Consider the following 14016-nt stretch of genomic DNA (forward strand, 5'->3'; position numbering starts at 1 on the left):
GCGATTCCCCCGCATTAATTTGGCTTTTCAGAGAACCAAGGTACAATAGAACAAGTTCACAGGATTATCTCTGAGGCAAGGAGTACACTGCAAGATATGTATAAAGTATTGCTCAGCGGTATGGCTATGCTGCAAGCCTTTGATAAAGTGTGGAATGAAGGTCTGATTTTTAAAACTAAGAAGCTGTATCCAGTACAATTTATGGAATTTTTGGAATTTGTTTTCTTGGAGCGCAAATTCGGGGTGAAAGACAAATTTTTCACGTCTGGTGAGCAAAATATCCAAGCTGGAGTCCCTCAAGGCAGTGTCCTTGGGCCGAAATTCTGGTCGCTCAACAATGAAGGAAAATCCTATTGGTTGTCACATTATACGCCCAACTTATTGTCGTTTGCGTAACCCATATTTGATTATTAAAATGCAAAATGTAAAATCTGTATGCGTATATAATTCTTTCATGAAAAATAATAAATATTATACATATATAAATCAAAAATGAAATAAATGTGTAGTCAATGACTAAATAAAATCCCATGTATTTGGAAGAGTGGCTTCAAAGTCTGAAAATGATTTTTTTACTTTCAATGAACTCTTCACTGCTGCACTAAGTCTTTTGTTTTGACGTTTCCCGAAATCGAGAATATATGGAAGTGCAGAAACAGCAGTTTTAGAACAATGGCATTCTTCGTAGTCGCCGTCATGAAACAGGGAGTGGAACTCATCGGCACCTGCGTCCAAACGAGCACTTTGTGTACTAACTTTTCCAGGCAAATTCTCACTGATAGACGTGTCAGAACTACTTGTACATGTCGTGCTGAGCCCAGACATTTCATTCATATCCTTATTCTTGCTGCGGTCCTGAGGTTGCGACGACTTGGAGAGTTTCTGTGAACTTGTTGTCCCGTTTCGACTAAGTTTTGCCAAACGAGACTCTTTAGATACATTCGGCAAGTCTTTAGGGGATTTTCCTTTATATGCTGGGCACGTTTGACGAGTGCAGCCGACAATTTTTTTGCCACATTCGCAATAAAGGTTCTTATCGTCGGTTGGTGGAGACCTTGTACTTCTGTCACGCTGATCTATAAATGGACAAGAATCTATTCTACATTTTTTCAACTTGGGCGGAACTCGAGAGCTTATCTGTGGATTTTCCTTACCATCATGCAGGTTCTGCTCCGAGACCGATATTGTTGACCTACGACACTCAATGTTACCGTCCATAGTATCCGTTGATAAAATCCATGAATCAAGCTTCGGTTGATTTCGTGCAGAATACATTGCTATTTCGAAGGTATCTGAAGAATCTGGTTTGTTGGGACAAGTACAGTCACCTCTAGAACTTTTATACTTATCCTCAACTGGCTTCTCCATACTATCATCGGACTTCTCAAAACTTTGCACCCTTGGCTCAGGCTTAATATCGCTACTCCAAGGGTCTTCTAAGCAGGTACAAGACAAAGTATAATCAGCGCGACTATCTTGGGTACGATCTTTCTTGAGAGAGTCGCTGGACTTTTCAGGTTTTTCAGGCTTTCTGTGCTGAGTCCTAGCGGTACTTGACTTTCCTGGTTGTCTTTTTTGGCACTCTTGTCGGCTGATAATAGTTGACTGTGTAAATTTGTCAATTGTATCAACATGGCATCTACTGGCGCCCCTATCATATCTTCCCACGGTCTTGGATACACTTCGTTTTTCTTCCATACGTGTACTCTCCAGTGGAGACAACTGATCATCATACCTATCGACAGTATAGATTTTGTGATGATCCACTTGTTCAAACTCGCCAGCTATTATAGCACTATTGTCATCGCGTCTTCGATGATGCGTTGAATCTCGATTATCGTCGCCAAATTTCTGACTGTCGTCTTGGCTACGATTTTTGGCACGTTTACCATGTTTTTCCCGTGATTCGCCTTCCTTGTTTCGAGTCATTCTTGTGGTACCTTCATTATGAACAGGTTCCCTGGATAGATTTGCGCTACGTTCATTTAGGTTTGAGTCATGATATTGGGAATGTTTCGAGGTGCTACGATGTTTTTTCGGATCGCGAATATTTGAATAAGAACGGAGTGGCAATGGCACTGGCGGCGGTGAGAACGGTCTTATAAGTCCACGTGCAGTTTTCATCGCATCTCGACCATTGCGGCCATTGATGCCCCCACTACCACCTTTACGAGTGTCACCGTAACGACTTTCTGTACTGTCTTTACTAGCCCGAAAAGAATGTTGTCGTTGATCTAAATTCCTCCTGTCTAGGTTATCTTGGCTTTTGATATTGTTACCATTACTGCTTGAGAAATAAAATGGTTTTCCTTCAAACCGTTGATCTTTGCCAGCTGTAATGAAAAGCGTTAAGATTTTTAAATAGTATAAACAAAAACAATTCAGTCTAGAAACGTCAAATCCCTAATAAGTTGCAACCCCACCAAGAGCATCAATAACGAAGCAAAAATGATGAATTTATCAAAAACAGACACAACGTGTTCCAAATGATTGAAGACATGGTGAAAGTCATTAGGGTTCTCTAAAACATGTTCTAGGGGGAAGGACCTCTCAAGGAAAAGCTGAAAACTGCTACCTCAACAGTGTCACATTCGAGTCAAATGATACTCAACAAGAGGGTGCGTGGAAAAGAGCTGAACCTGACCTAAGTGATCTAGGCGGAAATGTCAGCAGAACCCGAAGAACCCAGAAAGGGTTTCATTTTTCACATAAAAAGATGCAGCGTGGATAAAATTGCCCACTTTCGACACCAGTGAGATTAATATACAGTGCAAAGACCTCGATAGGGTGAGATCCAAAGAAGAAATCTGCACCTCTTCAGAGGAGCACTTTAAGTTAGAGGAATTTGAAAAGAAATCCATTGTGAGTTTGAAGAAACGCTATAGCAATTTTCACAAGTTGGCCTTGCAAGGGTTGTTTGCCGTTTTAAGAGAAATGGCCTTGTTAAAAGGATGTTTTCGATGTCCGGTATTTGGACGCTCCAATCCACAGTATACTTTCGACAATGCACATACCGCTAGTATCGTCCTGCGAAGTGCACCTATAAGGTGGTTATAGCTCGGACGATAAGCTCCATCTTGCTCTATAGAGCAGCCCCAGTTTGAAGAACGGCAAAGAATATCTTATAAAACGCTCAAAAACTGAGTGTGATCTACAGAAGAACAGCCCTACAGGTGTATTTCGCCTTTAGGATCGTCTTAGTTAATGTAGCATTCGTTATCTTGGATGATTGATATAGAAGCAAACGAGATGGCGAACATATATAATACCCCAGATTCATATATAGTCGATCTAATCAAAGATTTTACTTACTTCCAAATCCGCCAAACTGTGTATGCAGCATTGTGGTCTCAAGCCCAGGTAAAGTAGAAAAGTTTGATACAACGTATCTAATACTATTCTCTCCAAAATTTAAGATATAGTTGGAAGCTCAGCAATGCTGAGAAATTGGGAGCTTTTAGTCTCATTTATAGTTGATAAAAAATGAAGTGAACTTAACCCCAAGTTATAGTTCCAAATAAATATAAGGATGGTAATCATATACTATCTATCAGAACTTTTTCGACGGTAACGGGAAAATTTTCTTCGAACGTGAACATTCCATTTCTACAACCGGAATTCCTGGCAAGGGTAGCAATGTAGTAAATCTAGCACTGGATAACTGGAGCAATAGGATCATTCATTCGATCCCCAAAAAACCGACCAACTGGTATGCAAAAATCATAGAGGCATCTCGCTACTTCCTATAAAGTATGCACAAAAATTCTCGAGAGAGACTAGACCTTACCCTGGCGAATATCAAGGTAGATTTACGCAATCTGAAACAGACCAACCATTCACGATAAGTAAACTTTAGAGAGATACTGGGAGTATAGTGATGAAGTCTTCCAAATGTTTGTAGACTCCAAGTACACTTAAGACGGCAATAATCGCTCAACATTGTACAAAATATTGCCACAATTTGACTTTCCAGTCAAGCTGGTCCAGTTCACGGACATGATTATTTCCACTGCGGACTGAAGGGAGGACTGAAACAAGGAGGCGGACTGCCCCTATGCTACAAACATAAGAGTTAGTCAAATCAACCTGCAGCACGCCAAAGTTTCTTCCCATCTACTGGCGGCAAAGATGGCAAAGTTGCAGGACTGTACTTATATATTTCTGATTCAAGAGCCATGGGTTAGTTTTAACAGAATTGTGGTATTGGATCAGCCAAGGGGACCAGGATCTTCTTCGATGAACCATCCTCGAGACTGAGACAATTCTGGTCCCAGGACCTTGTTGCGGTCAACTTACAATATCAGGTTAATGGTAAGAGGAGAAACGTTATAGCTGCCTCTGCCTACTTACCCTATGATTCTTTGCGCCCTCCGCAGACGCAAGAACTAAGGGACGTGGTAGTGTGTGTAAAATCAAGTGGCCTTGAACTTTTAATAGGTTGTGATGCGAACGCTCAGCATATTCGTTGGGGCAGTTGCAAATGCAATCCTAGCGGAGAGAAGCTGTTTGATTTTATCACTTCAGCTGGTCTGATATACGCGAACTTAGGATGCGCCCCTACGTTCGTGGAGCCAAGAAGAAGTGTAGTAATTGACCTAACAATCTGCACTTCAAAGTTGTTCGAGTTGATTAGAAACTGGCGAGTACTAGATGAAGTCTCACTCTCAGATCACCGTTACTTAGAATTGAGTCTAAATATTACAGCCTGTAATACAAAGACGGAATCCTAGGAAAATGGATTGGACAAAGTTGAGCTCTCTAGGCGACTAAGGACTCCTTTGGCGATAGAAGATCAATTGAAATTCTGAATTGCACACTTTTAGAGTGCTTTGAAGAGGCTTGTCCTATTTCCCGAGGCCGAAGTGGTAAAACGGTTCCATGGTGGAACCGAGAACTGCAGAGACTCAGGAAATCAACCGGACGAATTCAAAATCGTGCTTGCAAAAGCAATAAAGATGAAGGCTGGCTAAACTTCCGGAACTCACAGCGTGCATATAGAAGGCTCGTAAAACGTTCGAAACAAGACTCTTTTAGAGCATACTGTGAGAAACTGAAAGGTGAAAGGGAGACTTCCAGGATGAGTCAGCCAAGTTGGACTCTCTTAGAAAACCGGATGGTACTTTCATGGCCTCTAGAGTTGAGTCTATACAGACTCTCTTGGAAGTACACCACCCGAGAGAACAGGTCCCAGAAATAGGAAGAAGAGAATTGGCGGTTTCTGCAAACCCTTCTACGCGAAGGTGTTGCAATGGGAATTGGGACACTGTGAGAGCGGTTGTTACCAATGGAAAAGCGAGAGTTGCTATACTATCATTTGAGCTTTAAAGCATCTGGTATGGATGGCCATCCAGCGATGCTCAAATAGGGTGTAGAGCACTTAGATCAACTTCTAAGAAATATTTTTCGAGGATGTCTTGCTTTGGACTACGTGCCTTCCTCTTGGCAGAAGGTGAAGGTAGTCCTCATACCAAAGCCTGGGAAAGATGACTATTCTAAACTTCTGGACAGACTGGTTGAGCATCACATTCGCAAGAAGGCGCTAAAATCGCACTCTTAAATGAAAACCGGCATGCTTGCCAACGTGGAAAGTCCTGTGAATCTGCTCTTCATTCTTTGGTTTCAATAGAGGATGTAACTCTGACGGGTGAGTACGCGAGTAAATTAAAATAAAACCACAATGGTATTATTTACAAAAAGGAAGAAACTGAATGGTCTTTACCTTCCAGAGATGAAGGGCACAACCCTTCAACTCTCCGAAGAAGTGAATTATCTTGGAGTCCTTCTAGATAAAAAACTTCTTTGGAACTAACATGTAGAGCCAAAGATGAAACGAACTCTCACAGCTTATAGGCTGTGTAGGCGGACCTTTGCCTCGACATGGGGACTTAGGCCTCAGGTAGTAATGCATCCATAGTGTGGCGGGTTAAGGTGAAACAGAAGACAGAACAATGGACGTGGCGGGCACAAAGCATTGGAAGAGTTATTGGGAGAACTGAATCTAGTTTTCGCAATGCCTTCCGATTCTTAGATCCCCATACATCTTTTTGGTACAAGATATGATGTTATATTGAAATGGAGAGAAAACTGAGACGAACCAGAAGAATACGTGGCAGGATATATTGACGTCTTCTACACCGATGACTCAAAGACAGAAAATGGTTCCGGAGCAGGAGTCTACCTCTTGAATAAAAACAAGAAGTGGGCTTTTCCTTTGGGACAATATACAACGGCCTTTCAGGCTGAAGTGTATGCGATCCTAAAGACTGCAACCTGGATAATTGACGAGCTGTTGAAGGGCAGGCGCATCGCAATTTGTAGTAATAGTCAAGCTGCATTGAGGGCGTTGAGCAGTACTTTGATCACTTCAAAAATCGTTCAGGAATGTAGAAACCGATTGAACTCTGTTTCTGCATTCAAAACGGTGGATTTATTCTGGGTTCCTGGTCATTGTGGTGTAGAGGGAAATAAAATCTCGGATGTGTTAGCAAAAGACGCTTCAACTTTCCCTATGCCCGGACCGGAACCAGCAATTGGGGTGTCGGTAGCATTGGCTGATACTGCTATCAAAAACTGGGAACAGGCTTCCCATAATGACAAGTGGCGAAGCCTTAATGCTGCTAGACAGACCAAACTCTTCCTATCAGAACCAAACAAATATACTGCAAAGTTTATCCTGTCAAAAAGCAGGAGGACTTGCAGAAGTATTGTGGGCATTCTGACTGGCCATAATTCACTAGCTGTGCATATGTTCAGAATAGGAATTATCTAAGATGATGCGTGTCCATCCTGTGATGAGGAAGCGGAATCCACAGAACATTTTCTATGTGAGTGCCCCGCTTACGGACGCATCAGACATCATATTTTTGGTGCTGATGTGCTCCAACTACAGCGAATATTCCATTAGACGGGTACAATGGACAACTAAAGTCTGAGTGCTCAGAGGCTTTGTTTCTCCCCCAACCCAAACACACACATGCACACGCCCCTATGCTTCAGAAAGCTCTCCATTCGACACCAAAGTGCACTACCTATTAAGTCTAATCGGACAGTGGTTACGCTAATATTAACATTTTGTTCCCATCTAATTAGTTAGGACTTTTTTTCTCGGCGCAAAAAAGATGCTGATACGCCTCGATATGGCAGCTAAGGAAGTCGGCATGCATAAACAGGAAGCCTAAACTATGCATCTACAAAATGATATCAGACCTGTTCTACTCGAGAAGGCCGATCAGACCAGAGTCCGCAAGGAACTTATCTGAAGTGGGTCTTGCCACTAAGCCTCATCAGAGGATATCTGGTACCTTGAGAAACGGATTGGCCCTCTGAGAGCGTATGATCCAGGATAATTTCTTTGGATGTGCTCTCAGGCTTTGTGGGAATTGCATGCAGGTTGTCGGTACGTCCATATAGCGGGCACAGCTCCTTGTGTGCTCTGATCCGTTGACAGCGAAACAAGGATCTTAATTTAAACGGCAATAAAAATACTTAAATTCATGTTGGGATGGCATGTGGACTTAAGAACAGTATTTTCATAACATTTACACTATAAAATGCACGCCAAGCTAGTAATTACTTTAAATTGTCTATGGCAAACTGTAGCGGTTATAATTTATTAATATGCTCACCACTTCGCAAAGGAATCACTTGAAAATCGGAATACACGCTCAGCATACTTCTTATAAAAGTCTTCGCGTGTTCCGGGCCGGTAGTTTCGCAGAACAGAATCATCTGTATTATTTGATGAAAATTAGATTGTAATAATGACATATGTTGATCAAATCGCCACACAAACCTTCTCATTATTCGAATTTCTGGGGAATACAATATCTTTAATGGAGACTTGATTTTTAGAGACTTCTGCGCATAGTTTCTCGAGTGCGCCGACTTCATCAAGTATTGAAACCGAAAACCTAGGAGCATAGTGTTTAGTTAGTACACGTTCACCAGCGAAACTCTACATTCTGCATACGTGATAGAGTTCATTGGAATGATATTACTACGTTCTAGTAGTTTCGTCACTGAAGCCAGATCAACATTTCCATTAGGCAAAAAACAAACAACATTTTTATCTTGGAATTCCGGATATTTTCTCGAAGTGAGGGCTGCTAGAGCCATTGCCGAAGAAGGTTCGACGAGAACTTTTTCAACTTCGACTAGGAGTAAGAAGGCCGTAAGGATATCGTCTTCGCTTATTTCGATCACCCTATCAACAATGCTGTTATCATCTGTGGACATCGGGGCAGAGCTTTTCGAGGAACATTTCACGGCCTATGACAAAAATAGGTTAGAAATCATATTCAAGCAAATCAGAAAATGAAATTGGTATGTCTAAACGCATTTTGGACATTACATATATTTTGCAGCACGGACACAGTTTCTTGATGGCAACCTTCATGCCATTCAGGATGCCCTTCTCTAAAGTTATTGGTAAGATGCAGTAATCCATTTTTGGGACTTGTTGCGCCATTTCAATTGCAGCCGTTGCATTGCCAACACCAAGAGCGAAATTTGAAAAAATATTGATGAACTTTTGATTTTGATTTCTCGCTAATTCGGCAGCTTTGATGACCGCTTCGTGAACATCTTCCCCGTCTACAATAACTTTCGATCCATATTTTCGACAAGTTTGGACTTTTGAAACTGGTGCCAGCTTTGGTAGTAGGACTGTAATTGGAATGCCCAATTTCCGACCCGCATAACTTAATGCCTGCAAAAAACAAGTGGATTATTGCGGATGAGGGTAATTTTAAAGGCATTTCCAAAAACACAGGAGGAGCCTCGGACAGGATGGACTTAACAACGGCGAACCCGGCAACGACAAAAAAATAACGATTTGTGCATTTTCTCATGGAACATGCGCACCCTGTATATGTTCCAATATAGGGCTGATGCAACAGCGTTACAGGAGATGCGTTGGACCGGTTTCCTGAAGAAAAGTCTGTACACCATACCTGTTTTGTGCGGAAAGCGGTCTACAAACATACGTGGGCCTCTCCGGCGGGATCAATTTCAACCAAATTGATCACGTGTTGATCGAACGCCGCCACCTCTCAGTCTTGATAAATGTGAGAGCATATAGGGGACCGTGGAGCTCCGAGCTCGAATAACAACACCACCCAGAATCCCCACTGACAATCAGGTGAGAGTTAACACTGAAGCCATCCACAACACAGCCCTCCGCAATACCTATAAGAGGGAAATGGATGCCGCAATAACCGCAGTTAACAGAGATCTTGGAGATGAAGCATCAACAAATGATCTTCACAATCACCTGAAGAACGTTATCATAAATACGGCCACAAAGATACTTGGCCCCAGCTGCAAAAAGAGTCGGAACTGCTGGTTTGACGATGAATGTAAGCTAGCAACAGAACGGAAGAATGCTGCGTATCGAGTAATGTTGCATTCACAAAGGACGCGATCACGCGCAGAGACTTATCACGAACTCCCGCAAGCGAAGAAACGACTCCACCGACGGAAAGAGGAAGCCTGGGAGAACCTTTTGGCAGCCATATATTTTTGGTGGTGGTGGTCAAAGGGTAGTATAGGTCCCGGGGCGAAACGTGGATTGGTACCAACACCAACAGCTCTACTACCAAACCCTATCTCCACCTCCACGTGGTGACCGCTGGGAGCTCTTTCTTGACGAAAAGCTGCAGACGGAGAAGGATGAAGGCGAGTCTCCCGCGCCTAAAAACGGGACAAATTGTACCAACTGGTCCTCCAGGTTGGGGGTTGGGTAGGGCTGACAACCCTACACGGAAAACAACTTGTTACGAAGCCACAACAGGACGAAGCATAATCTGTCTCATACATAAAAAGGGAGATATCACACAGTGCAGCAATTATAGAGGTATCACGTTGCTGAGTACCATCTATAAGATATTCTCCACTATCTTGCTAGGCCGGATAGCCCCATACGCCCAGAACATCATTGGCCCATACCGAAGAGGCTTCATTCCAAGCAAATCAGCAACAGATCAGATTTTCTCTGTGCGGCAAGCGATGGAAAAACTGTTGGAATATGGATACCAATTACACCATCTATTCATCGACTTTAAAGACGCGTATGATAGCATAGCCAGGGTAAAACTGTACACGGCCATGAGAGAGTTCCGTATCCTGACGAAATTCATAAGACTGACTAGGCTGACCTTGACCAATGTGCAAGGCCAGATGAAAGCAGCAGGATCACTCTCAAGACCATTCGATATCAACAACGGTCTACGACAAGGGGATGCCTTATCATGTGTCCTCTTTAACCTGGCCCTGGAGAAAGTGATCCGTGATTCTGAGGTAATTGCAAGAGGTACGATCCTCTTAAGTCCACCCAACAACTGGCCTATGCTGACGATATCGACATCATGGGAAGAACGACCCGAGTCGTACAAAAGAGACACGATAGCAAATTCAAGATCTGGGTCACAGTAACAGTTTTTAGTTTTAGGACTCTTGCAATTGACTTTAGGTAGAAAGTTACGACCTGCAGAATTTAGCCTACGGAGGTCATTCTAAAAAGGAATTTTACTAGCCATCGCGCCCCTATATTGTTTTAAAATATTTTATTCTCATATCTTAAAACTTATACTAACGTATTTGAAAAAAAAACGTAAAAAATACTGATTGATTTTTCTTCGATAAATTGTAAACAATGTGTAGCTGGGCCCTTCAGGTATGAAAGGTTTGTTTGCTTCTTCTGTGAGTCTATTTAATTGTAAAACTATCCCATTTGTACGTAGCCTGGCCACAATATATATTCAACTTCATGAATTTTTCAGATTTTTCGGTTGGGTAGTTTCTGAGAATGGGTCCGTTAAAGAAATCATCACTTTCCTCCCCTCCTACTCCCCGCCTTTTAAACAAATCTCAAAACTGAGACCGGCTTCTAAAAGTACTAATCGAGACCTTTCATTTGATATCCCACATGACTATATTCGGTGAAAAAAAATGTTACACCCCCCTTTTACATGTATGGGGACCCCTCCGAAATTTCAACGTAGAAGGATATCACTCACTGCGTGTCTGGGCGTTCATAGTTCCCAACTTCTCACCAAATTTTGTGTCAATCGGTATAGCCGTTTCTGAGAAAAATTCGTGTGACTGACAGACATACACCCAGAAGGACAGACAGACAGACATTGAACCGATTTTTGTTTTGTTTTGCAAACAAAACTCCTAAAAATGACTCTTTATTCATGCACACAAGGTTGTACTACCACTTAAGGGCCAAATTCTCAACCCTTCCAATAATGCCCTCTTCAATCAACGTCAGAATTAAAACCCCCTTGCAGAAACACTAGCACTCGACATAGCTACCTCCGAAGAAAAAAGATTCTCGTTAACAGCATACTATTAAGATTTAGAAAAATATACTTAAATTTATTTGTGGGAAATAACACATAAGTGAACCTTATTCTGAAGGTTACGGATACCGCAGATAAGTGTTCACACGAGTGCTTCCGGAACCTGATGACTTTTCCTTCGCTTCCACAGTTAACAATTTCATTGGAAAAAGGACGATTGATTTGTCAGAACCCGCATCGATATTATCCGCACCCTAACTTTTGGTTGGTAAATATATGCCGTTTCTAAAATAATTATTTCACACTTCTAGTTTCCCCCAATAAAAATATTTCAATTTATTGCAAGGAAAAATTTTTAGAATTAATAACCTGCTTACCACGCCGTGATTGCCTTGGCAAGCTGTAACGACTCCTTTTCTTCTTTCATCCTTCGGTATAGTCATCAATGCATTAAATGCACCACGAGTTTTATAACTGCAAATGAGCATTCCAAGGGTCATATACATTCTTTCATAATTGTGTTTTATCATAAATTACCTTCCACCATTTTGCTTATACTCTAACTTAAGATGTAGCGACTTACACTTCAAGTAGTTCGTTAGTTGTGACTTCTACAATGAATATAAGAAAAGTTAAATCAATATAACGTATGACTTGCTTGATTTTTTAAGTCCCTACCACACATTGAGTTTGTACAACCCTATCACGCAACAAATAGGATGTTGCAGCAATATCACGAAAAGAGATTTCCATTTGTGGATTTTGGGCCATGTCGAACCTTTTTCGTTTTAGATAATCCAATAAATTAAAATTGATTTAATAGTTAACAACTTAAAATTTAGTGGCCTGAATTTACATAATTTTGATCCGTAATTTCTAAAACTTTTCCCTTGATAAGGAATAATCAAATGACACTAAAAATATTTCGATTTTCATGACATACTTTAAAGAAATTTGAATATATTTTTTTAACTTGTCTGGCTTGTCCTTAAATACTAAAGGGTATTAACAAAAAGGAACAGTAGATTTCGTAACATTGAATTTTGTGTCAATCGTCCAAAAAAGTTTTCAAATTGAAGAGAAGGGTAAAGAGTTAATGTCAGTACCCTCTCATGAAGTGGGAAGAGTGGAAATCTAAATAATTAATGAATAGCCGATAGTAACTTTTCCATGAGATAAGAATTGTGGATCGAATCGAAAATATAAGATTTGCAATTTTTAGAACAATTCAAACATTTCTGCACATATTCCATGGAAACTTGTAATCAATAATTTACTACATTTCCTTTCGAGTGACTGGAGACGACGAATTTTGAAAAAAAAACAAATTAATTACATTGACATTGCATATTTCCCTCTTCAACAACAACGTTCATTACATGCTAATATTCTATGCATCATACCTAAATTAGACCTACTTTAATTTTTTTTAGTAGCAGAGTACTACAAATTTGTTGACGACTAAAGGGCAGTGTAGGTCTTAGGGTGAAATGTAGATTGGTGCCCACGATGGGGCATAAAACTTACTTAAACGCTTACTGAACTAACACCAATTTCTCCACTACCAAACCCAATCTTCATCTCCACGCGATGGTCGTGGGAGTTCTTTTTTAATGGAAAACTGCAGACAAAGAAGGATGAAAGTGAGTTTCCCGCGTCTAAAAATTAAAATGTCCCCATAGACCCCGTCGTTCATATACGTTCACTTTATATGACAATGACGTCATACACGTCTTAGAGGGCAATAAATTAACGTGAAATGCAAAACGTTTTCCTTCTATTCTTATGCCTTATATTATCCCTTATATGTAACGATGTCGTGTACTTCTAGGATGAAATTAAAGCGTGTTTTATTTGAGCAGATATCACAATAGGATATATTTTGGGGCCTAGATTTCATATAGACGCACCATTGTGATTTTTTTCAGATTTTTCGGGCGGATAGGTACTGAGAATCAGACCTGCTTCACTTTTTGGCGCTCACATTTTGAGCCCTCACACCCTTATGCTTTGCACAACACCAAAAATAATATCAGTTTTAAAAGGTATTAATCCAGCCGTTTCATTCGATACACACCATGACGGTATGCTGTGAAAAAAATGCACCCCTCTTTCATATATATAGAGAGCCTCAAACTTAATAAAAATGGTGCCACTTGCGATATATAAAGGAATTTACAGACTACACGTTCTCATTAAATTTCGTGACAATCGGTTCAGCTGGTTCCAAGTAAATCGTCTGTGTCTGTTCGTTATAATAGTTCCAACTTTTGTAATTCTAGGACAAACTTATATTAACTTACCATCCCTTGTGATGGCCGTTTTTTTCCACCTTTTTTAGAAATGTTTTGTGAAGAACTGGATAAAAATACAAATACGAATTATTCGCCATATATTAACTGATATCTTGAGCATGGGTAATATATCCAGCCCGATGGCAAAGTTCGTTAAATACAGAGTAATTTATGCACCCACCTCCAAAAAAAGGTGTTTCTCTGCTGCCACCTTAGAGGGCGCTGTGATCATCTTAAAGAAAAATAGTAAACAGCATTTTAACGTGTAGATTTAACTACAGTCCGCAAACTAGGATTATTAAAAAATATTAAAAACTAAATTTTTGGTGCCTTTTTAAACTTTTTTAGTGAATTTTGGTGTTTTTTAAGGCTTCTTTAATGAATAAAAAAAAAACTACTAAATGAATCCCAATTATCCT

At 40.7% G+C, this 14016-nt stretch overlaps 1 protein-coding gene across 3 annotated transcripts; it reads right to left on the reverse strand.

Moving 5' to 3' along the window:
• Window positions 1-425: 425 nt before the first annotated feature.
• On the reverse strand, window positions 426-12217 carry LOC119653114. 3 transcript variants are annotated; one of them, XM_038057638.1, is made up of 9 exons: window positions 11982-12217; window positions 11841-11914; window positions 11681-11777; window positions 8351-8707; window positions 7970-8268; window positions 7793-7910; window positions 7626-7728; window positions 1155-2333; window positions 426-1076 (listed from the first exon to the last, which is right to left on the reverse strand). In XM_038057638.1, exons 1-9 carry the CDS (start codon window positions 12072-12074, stop codon window positions 517-519), a joined length of 2880 nt encoding a protein of 959 aa, XP_037913566.1. In that variant the 5' UTR covers window positions 12075-12217; the 3' UTR covers window positions 426-516. The 3 variants fall into 3 exon arrangements, with proteins under 3 accessions (XP_037913566.1, XP_037913565.1, XP_037913563.1); XM_038057637.1 differs by having other exon boundaries at window positions 426-1094; XM_038057635.1 differs by having other exon boundaries at window positions 426-2333.
• Window positions 12218-14016: the final 1799 nt, after the last annotated feature.

Source organism: Hermetia illucens, chromosome 3, assembly GCF_905115235.1.
Source record: "Hermetia illucens chromosome 3, iHerIll2.2.curated.20191125, whole genome shotgun sequence".
Taxonomy (NCBI): domain Eukaryota; kingdom Metazoa; phylum Arthropoda; class Insecta; order Diptera; family Stratiomyidae; genus Hermetia; species Hermetia illucens.

What these genes read in the sequence shown, in the direction of transcription:
- LOC119653114 (XM_038057635.1), bottom strand. Translation starts at nt 12,074, where the DNA reads ATGGCCCAAAATCCACAAATGGAAATCTCTTTTCGTGATATTGCTGCA. An exon ending in GTCCGTGCTGCAAAATATAT is followed by an intron (nt 8,269 to 8,350) that starts GTAATGTCCAAA and finishes TTTTTGTCATAG; the next exon opens with GCCGTGAAATGTTCCTCGAA. An exon ending in ATTCCAATGAACTCTATCAC is followed by an intron (nt 7,911 to 7,969) that starts GTATGCAGAATG and finishes CTATGCTCCTAG; the next exon opens with GTTTTCGGTTTCAATACTTG.